Source organism: Ipomoea nil, unplaced genomic scaffold, assembly GCF_001879475.1.
Source record: "Ipomoea nil cultivar Tokyo-kokei standard unplaced genomic scaffold, Asagao_1.1 scaffold3069, whole genome shotgun sequence".
NCBI classification, from domain to species: domain Eukaryota; kingdom Viridiplantae; phylum Streptophyta; class Magnoliopsida; order Solanales; family Convolvulaceae; genus Ipomoea; species Ipomoea nil.
The window spans coordinates 7,481,966-7,501,499 of NW_017619497.1; the positions used below are offsets into that span (position 1 = coordinate 7,481,966).

The 19,534-nt window shown below is 31.0% G+C and overlaps 1 protein-coding gene across 2 annotated transcripts; it reads left to right on the forward strand.

Annotated features, from left to right (window-relative positions):
- The first annotated feature begins 275 nt into the window (after window positions 1–275).
- On the forward strand, window positions 276–18,770 carry LOC109165705 (dof zinc finger protein MNB1A-like). 2 transcript variants are annotated; one of them, XM_019314589.1, is made up of 2 exons: window positions 276–282; window positions 17,732–18,770. In XM_019314589.1, the coding sequence occupies exon 2, from the start codon at window positions 17,734–17,736 to the stop codon at window positions 18,535–18,537; it is 804 nt and encodes a 267-aa protein (XP_019170134.1). In that variant the 5' UTR covers window positions 276–282; window positions 17,732–17,733; the 3' UTR covers window positions 18,538–18,770. The 2 variants fall into 2 exon arrangements, with proteins under 2 accessions (XP_019170134.1, XP_019170133.1); XM_019314588.1 differs by lacking the exon at window positions 276–282 and adding an exon at window positions 17,541–17,693 and having other exon boundaries at window positions 17,736–18,770.
- Window positions 18,771–19,534: the final 764 nt, after the last annotated feature.

Sequence of the window (19,534 nt, forward strand, 5' to 3'; positions counted from 1 at the left end):
TGTGATGTAAATTGGGCCCTTGGTACTCCATCTTTCCTATAATGTGAACTTGGGTCCCCAAACGGTCTATATATAGAGAGGTAGAGATTTAGGTTCATATGAGAATTAGGTCCCTATGTGAGAATTATAGACAAATTTAGATTGTTTATTCACTTCCATCTAATAATTGTAATTTTATTCAATCTAACAAATATGTTTGATTAGTGTGGGTTTATTAGTTATTTTGCAAGAAATTTAACTATATCGACACATGGGTATATTTTGAGCAGATTTGTTGGGATTGTTTTCTGTTTTTTTTTTTTTTTTTTTTTTTTTTTTTTTTTGGGTGACATTGAGTGGGGTTTTGATGGATTCCTTCGATCAGAATTTTGTCTTTAAGAGTTTGTCTATTGTGATACGGTGGTTATGGGTAATGTGGTTATTGGTTAATGGTGTGGTTTGTAGTCTTGGTGGCATTTTGTTGAGTTTTGTACTCGGCAAGTTGTGTGTCGTGCATTCTAGGTGGTGTATAGTCTATTATTTTTTTTCGTTGAATTGTAGGCATCTCTTTTAAATGTGACAACTGACCTGAAAATTTAAGACTGTTCCATATCCAAAGCACCATTGACTTTGCACCCTCTTTAATTATTTCGACAATTTGACAAGAAACACAAGATACGTCTCCACGATCTAGCATCAGTTTTCCAAATTGTCACAAAGGTGATTAGCGTGAGTTATGATCAACACTATACACCAAAACAACCAATTTTTGCAAAAAACAAAGGAACGAAGGAGCTTGCTTGAGAATACTCTTTACTAACTCGTACTTGTGTAATACCAGTGATGAACTCAACGGAGATAATAGAATCATGCTCTACCCACTCACCCAATTTATTTTTCGGACATGATCAATACACTTTTCTCTTTACTTATGCTTTGTTCTTGCAGCAGGCATGTGATTCACACAGTTATTCAAGACAAAAGGGTAGTGGGAGTTGACTTATCTTGCCATTATATATATATATATATATATATATATATATATATATATATATATATATATATTCTTCTGATCTACCAAGCAAGCTAGCAGAAACTGCTGCTGCTACATCCTGGTACGTGGCGTCATGGAAGGTCATAGACTAATAGTATTCAATTCCACATTTCCACTGCACTTCATCTACTTAGAGGTCAAAAATCAGATAGTGGACATGAGCACTAGCACCAGATCGAAGATCGAGATGGAAGTCATCATGGACAGTGTCTTGCCAGCTAAGTAGTTGACCTTGTTACCCTTGTATGTTTCATTCAAAGTTACATTCATTTAGGGGTCAATTTCATTCAATTCCCTGTGTGTCATATATGACTTGTGACAGGTACAAGGCTCAAGCAATCTTTTCCAGTCTAATTCTATGTATTTTCTTCTCCCCCTCTCCTGGACTTGTTCTTATAACATGAAATTGTTACAAAAATATATAGATGATGAAGAATATAATAGAATCATGGTATATTTGATCAGCTAGCTTTGAGGTGTGATATGATCGCACTTGCTTAAAGGGTTTATCCCCTCTACGACAGGGTTGAGTCCCGACAACCGTTGTGTGGGAGTTTCACCCTCTTGTAGGGTACGGTGAATCCTTGTGGGACACTGATTCCCCACCTAATACGCTGTTGAGTACGTCATCGTTATTTACGCATTCACAATCTTATTGAACCGGAGTGTATAGTATGGACACTTGAGAGTTGGGACGAGTGATTTCACATTTTGTGGACAAGTTGTAAAAAGACCTACATTTATACTTTTGAATGTCTTTTAACACCAGACACTGACCCTCCCAAGTAATGAGCAGCTGGATTATCGTGATTTATCCATTTATAATCCCATTAGACTAGAATGTAAGGGCCCTTGGGCTGAAAGATTTTACATTTTTGTAGGTAAGTTGTAAAAACAGCCTATATTATTTATGCTTTTGAATGTGTCTTTTAACTTTGAACATATACATTCTTATTGAAGAATTGTGTTCATTAAACATTTGAAAATGATAATGAGAATGTGTCTTAATGAGACAAGGTAGGGGAATTTTACACAAGTCAAACCCCCCAACTGCACCCTCTAAACAGAGGGTGGTTAGATCTCCCGCTTTGACCGCATCCCCACTCGGGACCGGGTCCAAAGCGTGGGCGAGCACATTATGGCCTGAGCTCGGCCCAGCCAAGCCTAACACGGACCGACTCGACCTAGATGAGGCCCTTGTGGCCCGAGCTTGTCACAGGCAAGGCTCGGCCTATGGCCGAGCTCCTTAGGCCAAAACGACCGCGGGCCAAGCACCTTTGGCCGAGGTGGCTTGGGTTGTGGTGCTTTGGGTTCGTCTCCTCGAATCGGTTCGCTTCAAACATAATGGCCCTGTTTGGTAAAAAATTGGCCTATAGGTCAATTTTGGCTTATTTGATCACTATTAATTGTTTGATTTAGTTAAAATATCAATATAAATGTTTGGTTAATTAGCTTTTTGCAACTTCAAAAGGCTAAAATTAAAAAAGCTACTCCTAGCAACTTTTTCAATTAGCTTTTTGAGAAAAGAAATTATATCAAACAGCTATCAGCAAACAGTTAATTTACCAAACACTTTTCTACAATCAGCTAATGTTATCAACTATTTATACTCTCTAATTAACACAATCAGCTAACAGCAAACAGCTATCAGCTAACAGCCATTTTACCAAACAGGGCCAATATATCTATCAATTACCTTCTCTAAAAGTCGAGTACATCATATATATATATATATATATATATATATATATATATATATATATATATATATATATATATATATATATATATATATATATATATATATATTTTTTTTTTTTTCTGTTGTTGAAAATAGTACATTAAATCTTAAAACTACTAACGGCGTAACCATACTGAATAACACAAAGAAGATGAAATGAAAGATTAAAAAAGAAGAAGAAGAGAGACTAAGTTCAAATATATTTGTACCATGTATAATTGTGTATGCTATTAGAACAATATTAAATACTGTCGACTTTTATTTTCATAATATCCGATACAATCAAGTAAATCATATATAATTGTATTTAATACAAAAGACACTAATATCCATGATCGTATTAGAAAAATCTTATAATACTATAGGAAAGGAAAAAAAAAAAAGGATAAGGGTCAAATAGGCCATTCAACTGCACACCAAATTACAATTAGGTCATTGAACTAAAAAAGAATACGATTGAGCCATTGAATAACGCAAAAACATACAATTTAGTCAAAAATGACTTGTTTACCTGATGCTGCAAGTTACTGATTTTAAATTTAAATTTTTAAAATATTTTTTAATAAATAAATATATAATTAAAATATTAAAAAAAAAACTGTCGGCTGGAGACGAATCGTCTCTGACTTCGTCTCCATGGCTAGAGATGAACCTCCGTCTCCAGCCATGGAGACGAGGTCCCTTCGCCTCCCTGGCCATGGAGACAAAGGTCTCTTCGTCTCTATGGCCGGACCTTTCGTCTCCATGGTCAGGGAGATGAAGGGACCTTCGTCTCCATGGCCAGGGTGACGAAGGGACCTCGTCTCCATACCATGGAGACGAAGGTCTTTTTCTCCTGCAATGGAGATCGTCTCCGGCCGGCAGTTTCAGTTTTTTTTTTTTTTTTTTTTTTTTTTTTTTTTTTTTTTTTAAATATTTTAATTATTTATTTATTAAAAATTATTTTAAAAAATTAATTTTAAAATCAGTAACTTGTTATATCAGGTAAACAAGTTATTTTGGGTTAAATTGCATATTTTTATGTTGTTTAATGGTTCAATTGTATTCTTTTTTAATTCAATGACCTAATTACAATTTGGTGCGCAGTTGAGTGACCTATTTGACCTTTATTTCAAAAAAAAAAAAAATTAGGTTGGCAAAAGGATTAAGGATAATATATATTAGTAGTTTATAGTACACATAAGAAGGCATGAAGGGAGATGGTGATAGTAATGATGTGAGTTAATGGGCGGCTTGGCCTTACAAGTGTCAACGGCCATGTCTATCTAATTGCGTTTAATTACTTTAATGAAATGACCATTAAATTCCACCACCCATAACTAATCTCCATCACCACTTCATTTCATTTGCCCAGCCCCTACCTAATCATCAATTTCTCCTTTGTCAGTGGTCCATCTTTTGCAGACAAATTACACCATTTAAAAGAAAAAAAAATAATAAAATGTTGGTTGTGTAAAGTTAAATATTCAAAAAAGAATTCTTTTTTTTTTAAATAACAATTTTGAATATTAAAAATAGTAAAATAGGTAACAATTAATTGGACAAAATTAAAAGAGGAGAGTTCAATTTTGTCAAATCCCTTATTATTTTTACTAAACTCTTCAATCCTGATAAGTTTTGATGAACGTCTGTGATCAGTATCATCACTTTTTACACGGAGATTTCTGTTCTCATTTGAAGACTATCTCAGCTGCCCATAAGGTATCAAAGTTCATAAATGATTGAGAATTATATATATATATATATATATATATATATATATATATATATATATATATATATATAATAAGATCAATTTTATAATTATTGCAAACTTTTAAGTTTGTAATATTGTTGCGATATTTATAAAACAAACTCTGACACTTTTTTTTTTTTCCTTTATTTTCTAACAAGCTAAATGGATAGATAAGATTAGTTTTCAATTTTTACCTGAAATATGTTTTTACCTAAACCCTCCCATATATATATATATATATATATATATATATATATATATATATATATATATATATATATATATATATATATATATATATAAGACTAATTCGAATTTTATCTAGTTGCACTAACATAATTTGACTCTTACTCTAAATAAAATTTTATCCAAAAACTTTTTAACATGATAATACACCAATCACCAGAATTAGTTGAACCTCCAAACTCTATTTTATAATTTCATCATCATGTCATATGTATAAAGATATTGAACAAAAATTAAATAGTGATGAAGTGTGAGTCGAAATATTTTGGGCACTAATTGCCTTTGGATTATGAAATGGTTGAATACTAATTGTTGGCATTTGATGACACCACAGACCACACATGAATTGATGAATATAAACAATAGATTAGTCGTCCGTACAAGTACAATCAATCAATTAAAGAAAAATTTCTGAATATTATAATGAAAACAGGAATGACAATGATGCCAAACCACGAGCTCAGCTTGCTTAATGTTTAAATTAATTAAAGCCACAAGATTTAGTACACATGTGCTTCTGCACTTCAGCCTGTCATGTACTTTGAATTTCAATACCCTAATAAGTTCAGGCTGTCATTTTAGACTCTTAGTGCAAAATATATATATATATATATATATATATATATATATATATATATATATATATATATATATATATATATATATAATTTATTTCTCTAAGGTGAAAGTTCATTTTATAGTTTTTTTTTTTTTTTTTTTCTTGATAGGTGTAATGAGGTTAATTGATAAATAGATTGTAATTAGTGATATCAGAAGTGACAATATATAGTTATTAACAACAATTATGATTGTGTAAATTAGGGTCTAGATTTGCACAAGGAAATAAGAGATCAAGAAATGAGCATGTTGATTGGATAAGAGTTGATTGGTTAGTAGTCGAAGGGCAGAGCGATTAGTCCAAGCAACTTAGATTACAAAGGTGAATGCACTATGGAGTCAGTGGTAGAATATGTCTTAAATTATGTCAAAGTGCATTATTTATACCAATTCTTTCGCCCAATGTCATGATGGCTTGTGGCAAGTTGAGTTGACGTGACATGCTCTGGTTGGTGAAAATGCACAATTACATTGATTAGTGGGCCTTGCAGTCCAGTCTGGTGGAGCGATAATCCTATCAGCAGACTACATTGCCAACTAGGGAGGGTAGGGTTATATTTGGCCTATTTAGTATAGTCTAGTGCAAGTGGCTACCGCTTAGTGTCATTATTTCCAACAGGCCTCCTGTCCGATTGGAAAGTCCTTCCCATTTAACCTTATGAGTTTGCTCTCTTAGATATACGATTAGATTATTGAGTTAGTTGAACTATCTTATAAGCCCATCACACAAATTAAAAAAAAAATTAAATAAATAAAGATTGAAAATTTTCTAAATCTACGAAATGAAATACTTACAAAAGATTGCTTTGGTTGGGATTGGCTAGAGTCTATACCCCAAACCTACCTGTAAATCAAGAGGCTTCACGCTAACAATTATGCCAAAAATCATTCTCATTATAGCTAAATGGTAAATATTTATAATATTTATAGCATCACTAATAATTAATAATTATTCATTACAACAAATTTAAATAAACAACTAAATATCATTTATATATACGAATAAAATACTTATAAGTTAATAGAAATTTAACAATTTGAAATAGCTGACGAATAAGTTATTAATACACTTATAAACTCAAAAATTCAACTCTTATAAAATATACATCATATATATTAAAGAGTACGTTTCAATTGAATTCGAGTAAAATCTTGAACTTTGATTAACATTTAGGTTAAAAGTATTAATTAAAGGAATGATAGATGTTGGGTGTGTGGGATATGGGTAAAATGATGTCTAGATTTGAAGTAATTACTTGAGGAGTTCAACTTAGGTGAGAAGAATCGCAGTTGTCGGATCCGACAAATATTCTGTTTAGTCATTTAATACTATTATGGGAAAAAACATTCCTCATTAGCTTTACCTAACCAACCGACCAAATTGAATTTTTTTTTTTTTTGACATTCCATTTATTATTATTATTATTATTATTATTATTATTATTATTATTATTATTATTATTATTATTATTATTATTATTATTATTATTATTATTATTTTTATATGAATAATTAACTGAACATCTGGAAGATCGATTAAATATAATTATTTTGTGATTCATTATTAGAACTAAGTTAATTGTTTAACCACCTATTTGATTACGTTCACGTGGCTCTATCTCAGGCTATAATTAATTGCTTAATCTGGCCGGTCTATTTTGTCGTTTCTTCAACATATATAGAAATAAGATGCCGACTCTGGTGGCAAATTATACTATGGACCTAGGTCTATCGTGCATTATAGACATGGTCCAAAAATAATCTTTAAATTTTATATTTATAGTTGGCACATTATGTATCTGCAGTTGATCGTTTTTGTATTTGTATCTATTATATTATATGTCAGCAATTGTCAAGTAAGATTATGTATTTATAGTTGACATATTCTATACCTACAGTTGATATTTTTGTACATGTAGCTATCATATTATGTGTCAGCAATTATCAATTTATTTGTTTACATATACAGAAACTGTTAACTGTAGGTACATATTGTGTTAATTGAAGGTACAGAATTTTTGTATAAGGGTTCACAATGCAATATGAACCTTGGTCCATGGTATAATAATTGGACTCTGGTAGGGGTGCTGTACGTTAAAGAGTTAGGTCCATGAGTTTGATTCTTAGCTTGTTAATATATTTTTAGTCGAGTTTATTGTTTAAAATCTTTTTAGTGCAGTAATGCATATTTTCAGGAAATTGCTGTGAGTTTTTCTTGTCACTCCAAAGAAAAGGAGTTTTGGGTCAATTTTTTCTGAGTAAAAGTCAAGCGATACTGGAGTGATATGTGATGAATTCATATTAGTCTCATAGTAGTGGAGATAATAAAATGTACGAAAAAAAATTAAAGAGGATTTTTAAAAAAAATACTTTGTCCTAAAAAGATATTATAAAAATTTGTAGATTTTGATTTTCAAATAAATTTGATTTCTATAGGTTTTGAATATGACGAAATTAATGATAATTATTTTGTATATTATTAGAAGGAGCTAGCAAAGATGTTGACATATATTAATATATTATAGTAACGTATCACTTAGCTTACATATTAGAATCTATTGAGGCAAATCAAGCAAAATGATCATGTAAGCATTTTAAATTTTAATTTTTTAATGAAATGAATATTATTTATTTATTTATTTTTTTCTATATATTATTTATTATATTTTAAAAATGTTTATAAATTATAAGCAATAATAATGTAATATTGTCGTGTCAATATATTCTAACATGTTTGTCCAACGTTGATTATCAGCACAATAGTAACTCCATCAAAATAAATTAAATTTCATTTTTAATTTTATCTAATCAATCTAAAATGTACAAATATGGATTAATATAAACAATTAAACTCTAAATAATAAACTACATTAAACAAAAGGCGAGTACAATATAAAATCACTCACTATATGTCTAAATGTACCGTGTATTATAGAGACAAATGATTGATAATACTTGTTATAACTTAAAATAACATATGAGATATAAACAAACACTACTATATAGATTAATTAAATCTTTAGAATTTCATATATATATATATATATATATATATATATATATATATATATATATATATATATATATAACCAAGTGAGAACAATGTGTTTGGTGAGAACGTGTGGTCTTTTGTTGACCCTTGATTTTGGGTGATCTAAGGGTTGATATTTACTTGCAATATGTCTAGTTCTTTGCACTGCGCAAATAATGAATTGCATAGATCTAATTCTAGCCGTGCAAAATCAAACATTCAATGGTGTGAATTTGACCACACATTCTCACCTAACACATTGTTCTCACCAGATTGGGAATATATATATATATATATATATATATATATATATATATATATGGTTTGAATTGAATGGGAAGAAGAGGGGTGGCCTGGCCTTTGAATGATGGAACAATTGTTTGAAAGATGCACATACAGTACGTCCCCATCCATTACAAGTGCTACTTCATGTACTTGATAAGTCAGCTTCAATTCCATCAATAATATAATAAATTATGATATTATAAAATTATTGAATTTGGAGCAATAATTCTCATCCCTGACATGAAAGATAGATAGGACCTCCACAGACCACAGTCCATGCATACATGCAATGGTTTTCCTTGTGTATACTGTACATATAGTATGTGCATTATATTGCCAAATCAGATCCCCATTTCCAACAATCCCTTAAGGGGGCGTTTGGTTCACGGAATCTTTGATTATCCCAGGTAATAGGATTACCTGGGGGTAAGTAATGTGAGATTTTGGAAATGTAAGATTACCTGATGTGTTTGGTTAAAGTTGTAAGAATGTAACATTAACTTGTTTGGTTGAAGGTTATATTTTAAGTTATATTACATCAATTACTTAAATGCCCTCATAGATATTGAAAGGTGTAAATTACAAGTTTTTTTTTTTTTTTCATAATTCAAAATTTAACAAGATGGTTCTACTAGTATTACTACTACTAATAATAATAATAATAATAATAATAATAATAATAATAATAATAATGATGATGATGATGATTGAATGTGTACTGTAAGTAAAGATGAAATTCAATAATAATAATAATAATAATAATAATAATAATAATAATAATAATAATAATTGAATAATGAGGTTTATATAATGAATAGAAGAGAAATAAATGAGGGCAATTTTGGAATATTGAAAAGTAATCTCACATTACCTAATTAAAACTTGGTAATCACATTACCTCAAATATACCCCCATTTCTTACGTGGCAGTAATTTTACATTACTTACCCTCTCAGATTACCTAAACCAAACATGGTAATCTAAGATTACCTTTCTCAAATTACCAAAGTAATCTGAGATACCTTGAACCAAACGCCCCCTAAAAGTTATTTTGTCTTAATTCCTTTTTTTCTTTTTTTAATTACCATAATGACAATTTTACATTTATTTATTGTTGTGTATGGTTCATATTCAAGAGATCAAAGACATATGATCGAGCCCCGGACACAGTAAGTGGAGTGCATCGATCGATACATAACTAATGTTATAAATGCACAATAAAATAGTTAGGAATAACGTAACTAACTTTGACTCACTACTATAGCTAGCTAATAAGGGTCCTCGTCAAGTGTACATGCTATCAGAATTAAACACACACACGGTTAGCAATATTATTATTATTGTTATTATTATGTTACATCTTTGACTAGCTTTGTAGTAGGTTAGTTTTATATGGCTTTCCTGTTAGATATGATTATCTTACGTTAGTTGTTATATAGCTTTAATATTGTAACTCCTATCCTTTTGAAATTCAATTATCAAACAGTTATCTCATCTGGTATCAGATAGCCACTTAAACACCTGATTTTTTACACGTACACTTTTCAAGCAATCTCTCTTGACGAGATACCAGTTCAGATACACTTAATTAATTACTCAATCAATAATATTAATATAAAACCCTTTAATATATACCCATCACGTCACCTAGCTAGCTAGCTAATTAGATGTGATAATAATAATCTCGAGGATGAGGAGGGATGGAATCTTGAATGAAACATATGTAAACAAAAACAAAGCGAGGCAAGGGTAGATTTGATGGAATATTGTAAGTGCATGAGGCATGTTGACCCAAAATAGACAACCTAGTTGTCGACCTAATGCTATGTTGTTGGGCTATGAATATGTATATATACACATGAGGCATCGTCACCTCACCTGCTGCGCACTTGCCATTATTTCACCTTTGAAAAGTGAAGAAAGATAGCCAAAGATTTTGGTGCTACGCTAGCTCCATCTACCACTTTAATTTGCCGACCTTACCCTACCCTTTACCCCCCTAACTAAGCTACATATACATACATATTATATTATTCTTCCAAAAGGTTGAACTCAATCCTAACGGCCCCCACATCCCGACCCGACAGAGAGCATCTGGGAGGAATACATATTATATTATTGTTCTTGCTATCTAGGGGGTGTATGGGTAAAACTTCACTTATGGTTTTAGTTGGCAAATTTAAGAATTACAAAGAGGTAAATCAGCCTACGTTGTCTACAACTAACCGACTCAAATTAAAACAAGAAGTTCAATAAATCTTGCATATGATCTTTTACTTCATATAATTAATGAAAAATAATAATTGTATTATCAAAAAGAAAAACTTTACCTCATACTCTAATTCTATTGAAATAAATAAATTCAAAATTACATGTCCGATCCCTAAATTATAAGGTGGACACACATTTGGGCTCTTAATTATCTTTTCAAGTGCAGATTCGTTATTTCACTTGTAGAGCAAAATAAATCTATGTTTAAACTAACTTTTAAGGAGCGAGGTTTTGGTAATTTTGCATAGCACATTTTTTTGCCTTCCGATAGAAATTGAGATTAAATGTAAAGGTCATATATACCACAGACTAGGGCTCTGTTTGGCAAACTTAGCTGAAAAGCTATAAGCTAGGAGCTGAAAATTGAAGAGCTGTTAAGCTAGCTGTTATGATTAAAAGTGTTTGGTAAAATTAATTTTTTGATAAACTGATAAATATAAAAAAAAAAAACTAAAAAGGACATCTTCATAAAATTTAAATTAGCTTGTTTACATATTAAAATTTAACATTTTGTCTTTTAAACAAATTAACATTTTAAAATAAAACTATTAGCATAATTATGATCTAGTATCTCATAATGAAGTAGCAATATTGTTGTGAATCTCATTCATCTCATAATAATAATAATAATAATAATAATAATAATAATAATAATAATAATAATAATAATAATAATAATAAAATAATAATAATAAAAATAAATAATAATAATAATAATAACAATAATAATAATAATAATAATAATAATAATAATATTTGCGGTGAAAGTTGCGGATAAAGGAGAAGAGAAAAAAGTTTTAATTGAAAATGGTAAATTATGTCATTTCTTTAAAATAATAAGGATAAAGATAGAAAAAAATTAAAAAGCTAGTATCTTATTTTGGAACATTGTCAAACAGAGCTTATAGCTTATTAGTAGCTTAAAATAAGCTATAAGCTCTTAAATAAGCCCAAACAGAACCTAAATGTATTCACCTTATAATTAGAAAGAAAATGCTTGTTTTATAATTACAAAATCAAATTTTAACATGCAAAATCATTATATGATCAAAATTATAATTTTTTGAGAATAGAAAACGCGACCTAAATTTTGTTGAATTAATATGAACATGTTACAATTATTAGATGGTAAAAAAGTGAAAATATATTGTGTAGTAATTATATTAATAAATAAATGTGTCCAACACCCTATACATATGCAGACGTGGGTGGTATGATAGGATGTGAAAGCACAATGACAAGGAGGGGTTTAGGTTGGCTTGGCGGTTGGTGCGTATGGGATTCCTTATATTATTCTACTCTCATCTTACGTGTGTATTGTCTTACTCAAAAATAGTGCCTATAATTCAGGAAGACGATTTAGTCACTATGTTCGACCGTAAAAATTTTGGATACACTCAAATTTTTTTTACATGTGTATTACTTAGCTTGCTTGATGTTAGACTCTTAGGACAAATTATACCGTGCATCAAGACTGACCTTGTATTGTGGTTTATAGTTTAAAATGACAATTAGATTATGTATCGACATTTAATATATTATATGTCTACTGCAGCTAACAAATTATCTATTTGTAAATAAATTAAAAACACATAATATATTAACTACAGACATCAAGATATAGAATATGAGAATCATTGCATTAAGACTTATGTAATGTGTTCAAGCTCAACCAAGAAGATGTTTACAAAAATCAACGTGACCTATGAGACTCATATTCCATCACTTACCCAACCACCCATTTTGGGAATTTTTATATTTATTAATATTTATAAACTTGTTTATTTTAGTGTTCACATTTTTAATGGTTTTTATTTATTAAAGTATCATTAATTAAATAATTGGAAATAGAGCGTGTGATATAGAATGATATGGTAATCAAGAGATACCAGCCTATTCGTTTTTTATAATTATTTACTTTTACTAATGATGTCTTACCATAGTGGTTATATATATACTTGTACAGTGTAAAAATTTTCCCTAATTTATTGAAAGTGTAAAATTTGTCTTTTTAGTTTTTGAGCCCTAATTTGACTACATGCATGATCTTTTTGGTAATTTGCTTAGCTTTCTTCCTCTTTCAAAATGTTTTACCCGACTCACCTCATTCCCAATCAAAGAAGTATGATAATCATCCCAAAATTGAACTAGTTCTTGCACTCTTCTAGTTGGGAATAAAGTGCGTTAGTCAAAACATTTTGTAGAAAGGAAAAAACCACGCAAATGACTAATTAAAAAGACTATGTCATATTATTAGGGTACAATTTATGTCATTTTTTATTAACCAATTAACAATTTTCATTAGGCATGACTAAAAAGTCATTTGGTCAAAATTGAAAAATTAATTTTGCACCTCCTTGTTAATTATTATTTTTACACCATAATAAGTATAACTTAGGGACTTAAAATGTTATTTTCTGGTCCATTTAATAATATCTAGTTTCTATTGTTTATTATTTGTCATATATTTAATGCACACCAATAATTTCAAAGAAAAATTGAAGTTGAAGTTGGACCAAAGTGGTCCAATGAAAACCCTTATCTGTTCTTATACTTAAAAGGAACTGTGTGTATTATTCAATTTTAGTGGCAGGAATAGAATTTAAAAAATTTTGTGACAGTGATGTAAAGATTGTAAAATTTTAAAGATTTGCAAAGGAGAATGATGTTGGATGGGTTGGCCAGTGGGGTCAGTTAGAAACCTTAATCCATCACTTATATTACTCACATGTTGACAGCTATGTCTTTTCACCCAACATATGATGAAAATATTAATCATCCTTATTAAAGCCTAAATTAGGTTAAGGGCAAGAATTTGTGGTTACATTATGATAAAATTGTATATCTTATTATTGATAAATTACAATTAAAGTGTTAATGTAAAGCGGTGAAGTATAACGTTGCTGAAAAAAATATCAATCAATTGAGTTTAGTCATCTCTAATTAGAAACAATAATAAGTTAGTACGACAAGTAGTGACATAAGAACTAGAAGGAGATCGATAAAGAGGGTCGTCTTGAGTGTGAGTCTAGAGAGTTATTTATACAAGATCTGAATTATCTATGTCATGACAATACATAATAAATAAGTTAGCATGTCACTTTTTGGGATTGGCGGATAATTAGGTTACGTGATAATATTGTACTCAGACAACTATCCTATGACAATTTATACCAACGGTGTTGTAAGACCATGTTGAATAGTTTGACTCTTGTAAATCTAGTTGAACTAATTGTCATATTTCCTAATCAGCCTAATTTAAGTTGATTTTTTTTAGTACTATTGACTCAGTTAGAATGTAGTATTTGTTCATAACTATTTTCTCAATCTACCGCTAATAGTCCGCCTCCACTGAAGCTAATTTAAGTTTATCTTTTAAAAAGCTAATTCTCGAATTTATTGTTATTGTCTGAGTTATTAACCCAATTCAATCGCTCTATTTTAAGTAATACGAAACATAATTAATATTTTACCTAAGAAAATTACAATAACAATCAAGATAATTACTAGGTAGGCTTAGGTGTAACATGCATGCATCAATATATGCAAGGTCATAATGTTTTGAGTGTGATAGAAGGTGGCAGCAGACACAAAACCGACCATGGGGTTTGAGTCAAAAGCTCTAGTATATGAAATGGGACTATAAAATAGTAGCATTATTATTTTTAGATAATGAGAGGAGTCAAAAGCTCTCGTTTGTGTAATAATTTATAAATTACACATGAAAAGTAAATTTATTAAGAATATTTGAGTGACGAATTTAATCGAGAAAATATTAATAAGAATCAAAATCGTAATATGCACGAGCTTAACTCATTGGTTCGATCAATAGACAGTATTTGAAAGAAAAGACTAATATAATGTTCAAATTTTGATAGCAACCGTATGTGATTATATTCAAAGTGGACAAATTCGTCTTGTACACACCAATATTTGATCATATCTACAAAATTACTGAGTCATTATAATTTACATCATCTTACTGATTATTTATTTTTAAGATTTGAAATTTAACTTTTAGAAAAAAAGAAAATTTAAAAATAAAAATTTTTAATATAAAAATTATGTTTCATCTATTCGGTTACTTATTTTGAATCAGAGTGACATTAAATTAGGGAACGGATAAGGGATCAGACAAGGAAGGACGGTGGTACGCCTCTCAAGAAAAATCCGCTCATCTGACTCATCTCTCTTCTAGTCTTATTCTTCTTCAACTTTATTTTTATTTTAAAAAAATAATATAAATTAATAAATTATTGTTATAAATTTGATTGTTGAACGTGATTCACACAACATAGCCATGAGCACATGCATTTTTGTAAAGATATGCGGCATTTCAGATCTCCTTGTACCAATCAAACCAGATTCCACTTTCAATGGTCAGTGATGCGACACGTCAGCACCCTTCGATTTACAGTACAGTTTGTCCCCTTCAACTTCTGCGTGAAGCAAGTTACTTCTCCAAAATTATAAGCTCTTTTTTTTTTTTTTTTTTTGAAAAAGAAATTCCACAGAATTTAAAATTGATGCATTGAATATTGACACTACATTTATAATTCTAAAAATAGTAAAGTGTTTCCTCATATAAAAATGTATTGAGTTTGATTGTTGTTAATATTTTATTAAAATTTATTGTTTAAAATTTTTTGTGTAGTTTGCTGGTTATTAAATAAGGGGTGGTTTACTTAGACCATCTCTAACCCAAAACACTAAATTATGCACCAAATTTTACATTAAAAAAATATTCTCAGCATATTTTTATACCAAATTTTTTTCACCCCCAACCCATTAATACACTAAATTTTGCTCCAAATTTTATTTCTTTACTAAAATAATTTGTATTCTCATAAATTAAAACTTTAAATATTTTAATATAAAATAGAATTATAATTAAAGTAATTTTATATGTAATTTGCTTTAATTTTTTTAAAATTATGTTTTATGTAGTTCAATTTTTAATTAATCATATATTCGATCTATATTAGTACTGTTTTAATCGTCTTAATGAAAATTTTTCAAATGATATAGACGCATACACACACACATACATACATAAAAATGAAATAAATAATATACAAAAGGAATTAAGAAAACAAATAGTAAAACAGGAATATATATAAAAGTTTTTTAAAAAAATAGCTCAGGTGACAAATTTGGCGCAACACTATTCACAAATGACAAAAATTACCCATCATAACCGTGATCAAATTAAATGGTGACTTTTTGCTACTTATACTACTCATTTTACTACAATCACTATAGTTATTTTGCACTCTCCCTAGCTAACATATAATGTAAATATAGATTCCTATTGCTCAATCTAAATTAGAATATGAATAGAATTTGCGTGCCAATATATATAATAATATGTTGATGATGAGAAGGTGCTGCCAATCTAGTTGCGGGTAATTTGTTCACATTCAACTGCTTTCAACTATATAATGTAGTGTTTTTGTTTGATACAAAAATTATAAGAATGAAACGATTCATACAAGCCTAACCAATATCGGACCAATATTATGTTAGAACTAGAATATATACTCCATTTCTTAAATACAAAGAAAAGAGTAAATAGATAAATAAAGTGTATGAATCTAGGTCAAACAATTCATATTACAGCACCCGCCAACTAGGAAGTATATATTCCCTTAGAAGTTCAATTCATCCAAGACCTACAACCCAAATTGAGATTTGCTATATTATTGTACATTGTACTAAAGTTAAAAGTTGAATACATATTTGATGCAAAATGTCATATACTCAATACGCGCAAAGCCCAATAAAAAAAAGTATTTGTTAGTTGTTACATAAATTGCTTGGTAAGAAAGATTATGAAATTCAGAGAGGCAAATTAAAAAAAAAAGAGAAGAAGCTCAGCTCAAACCTATTCATTCCCAACAAGTTCCTTTAAAACCAACCAACATGTTGAGATAAAACATATATGTCTTTAGAGATCGAGCATAATGATGTGGTCGACATTTTGGCTAACCTTACAAGTCGGCAAGGGAGGGACTGGATTGAATTAAATTAAAGAACCTTTCGAAAGAAGATGAAGGTGCGTGACTACCAAGGCACTCTGTGCTCACGGAGAATTGTCAACAAGTCAATGTGATTAATTTGAGTCGAACCTTTTCTTTTGATATAAAAAACATATCAGCCAACTTGATAACTTAAAATCAAAACTCGAGAAAGTACAACAAAATATGTATAAAATAGAGAAAAAACATATCAGCCAACTTGATAACTTAAAATCAAAACTCGAGAAAGTACAACAAAATATGCATAAAATAGAGATCAGATGGCACAAACAAATATTGTTCACAATTATTCTTAATTACCAACCTAACCATACCACACCACACCACTTCTCATAGCATACTATACACACGCTTATACGCCCCTATTCTCTACACCTCTGATCTGTTTGTGTGTATATATATAAATATATATAAATAAAATTGACATATAGACAGAATCTGAGACGACATGCTCACTTCTCATCACCTTCCTTGGAACTTCATTCAACTACATACCTCTCTTCTTCTTCATTCATCATCATATATATATATATATATATATATATATATTCTCTCCCCAGACAAAACAACCTTATCCTCCTCGCGCATCCTCGTCCTTTTCGCTGCTAGCTACTCAAAAGCTTGTTTGATCATCAAAGAGACTGAAGATCGCATTAATTCTTGGAAGATTTGAGATTTTATTTGTGGGGATTATATATATTGATCGAATTGAAGATCAGAATTGAAATAGGTAGGTATGGGGTTGAGTACTAAGCAGGTTTCCGGCGGGGATCATCAACCTGGGATTATTGAGTGGGATAATAATCCCCAGACAGGCGGGAGTACGAGGTTGGATCTCCCGGCGGCCGTACAGCCGCCGCAAAAGGCGGCGGAGCCTTTGAAGTGTCCGAGGTGTGCTTCGGCGAATACCAAGTTCTGTTACTACAACAACTATAACAAGTCCCAGCCTCGACATTTCTGTAAAGGCTGCAAGCGCCACTGGACGGAAGGGGGCACCTTGCGTAATGTCCCCGTCGGCGGCAGCCGGAAAAACAAGCGCCTCAAGACGCCGCCCAACCCTACCGCCGCCGCCGCCACGGCTGATCAAAAACCCGGCGAACAGAAAAACAAGAACGCGCCCACTATCTTCTTCCCCGCCGACCCAGTAATCGGCGCCGCCGCCGCCACGGCGGCGTTCAACATTGGCCCGTCGTCGACGCCGATGGTTTTACACGACGATCAAGACACCACCGCGAAACTCTTACCCTTTTCGTTCTCCACTTACTTCGATCCGATTTCTTGCTCCATTCCTTCGTTCAACACCCAATCCTCGTCCTACAGCGACATCATCGGAGAGCTCGATAATGTCGAGGAATCAACCATCACCACCGTGATGCCATTCACAAGCTCCACCATTATTTCTCATCAGCCATGGCAGCAAGATCAAGCCATCACGGACATGGGAATAAACTACTGGAGCTTAAGCGATATTGATTCCCTGGTTTCAGCTGATCTCAATATCCCATGGGATGATTTAGAGATCAAGCCAAAGGGAAAGTGATCGATGAGAAAATTTTCTCCTTTTTTTTTTTTTTTTTTTTTTTTTTTCTTTTTCTTTTTGGGTTATAATTATATATATATAATTATTATTAATTGTTTATAGATGATGGGTTTGTAATTTTGTTTGAAGGAAATGATGTTTACACTGTACTTGGGAAAGAGAATTGTGGGTTGTTTAAGGCCTTTGATAGTGCTGCTTACCTAAAATTCTAATCTTTATTTTGGATGACAAAATGTACATTACATGTCACACTCCAGTATCTACTACTGCGACATCCAAATTTAATATGTAGATATGCAAATACTTGTATTCATTGTACTTAATTGGTGCAGAATTATTTCTACTTTTAAAACTTTATCTTTGGAATAGAATCAAATTAGTCTATAGAATTTCAATATGACAGAAATTTGAAGGGCAGTTTGCCAATTTATTCTCCAATTTCTTGAATACTACTGAGAATAACTAGCTGATTTTGAGACGGCTTATAAAAAATTCACACTTGCGTTACTGAATTACAAAGTTTGAGGTAGACTTAACTCTTTTATGCAACTACCGTCCAGTCACGTCTTATCGAAATCCATAAATGATCATCATACATCAATTGGGGTTGGACCAAATGAGATTAGAACCATGCAAAATGTTTTGGAAATGAGGTTAATCTACGTTAGGTGAAACCTTAAACTCCACACACACACACACAAGCATTTATATTTCTGAGTGCACAGTGCATAGAGACACTGAGAGATCAACAAAGGAGGATGTCCAAGAATGAAATGGATTTGACAGGTAATGTTAGACGACGCATGGGGTCTAGTCCAGCTGGGTAGGGATGACTAGACATGATGGAAGATTCTTGTGGATATGGGCATACACCATATGTTTCGACATATATGTGTATGTGTGTGTTTGTATATATCTATATATCCTCCAATAATTTAATGAGGACTTTGTATTCTTCCTGCTTCTGTCTGTGTTCTCCTGGTCATTACCCTAGTGC

Excerpts from the sequence above, each read along its gene's own strand:
- LOC109165705 (XM_019314589.1), top strand. The coding sequence starts at position 17,734 with ATGGGGTTGAGTACTAAGCAGGTTTCCGGCGGGGATCATCAACCTGGG.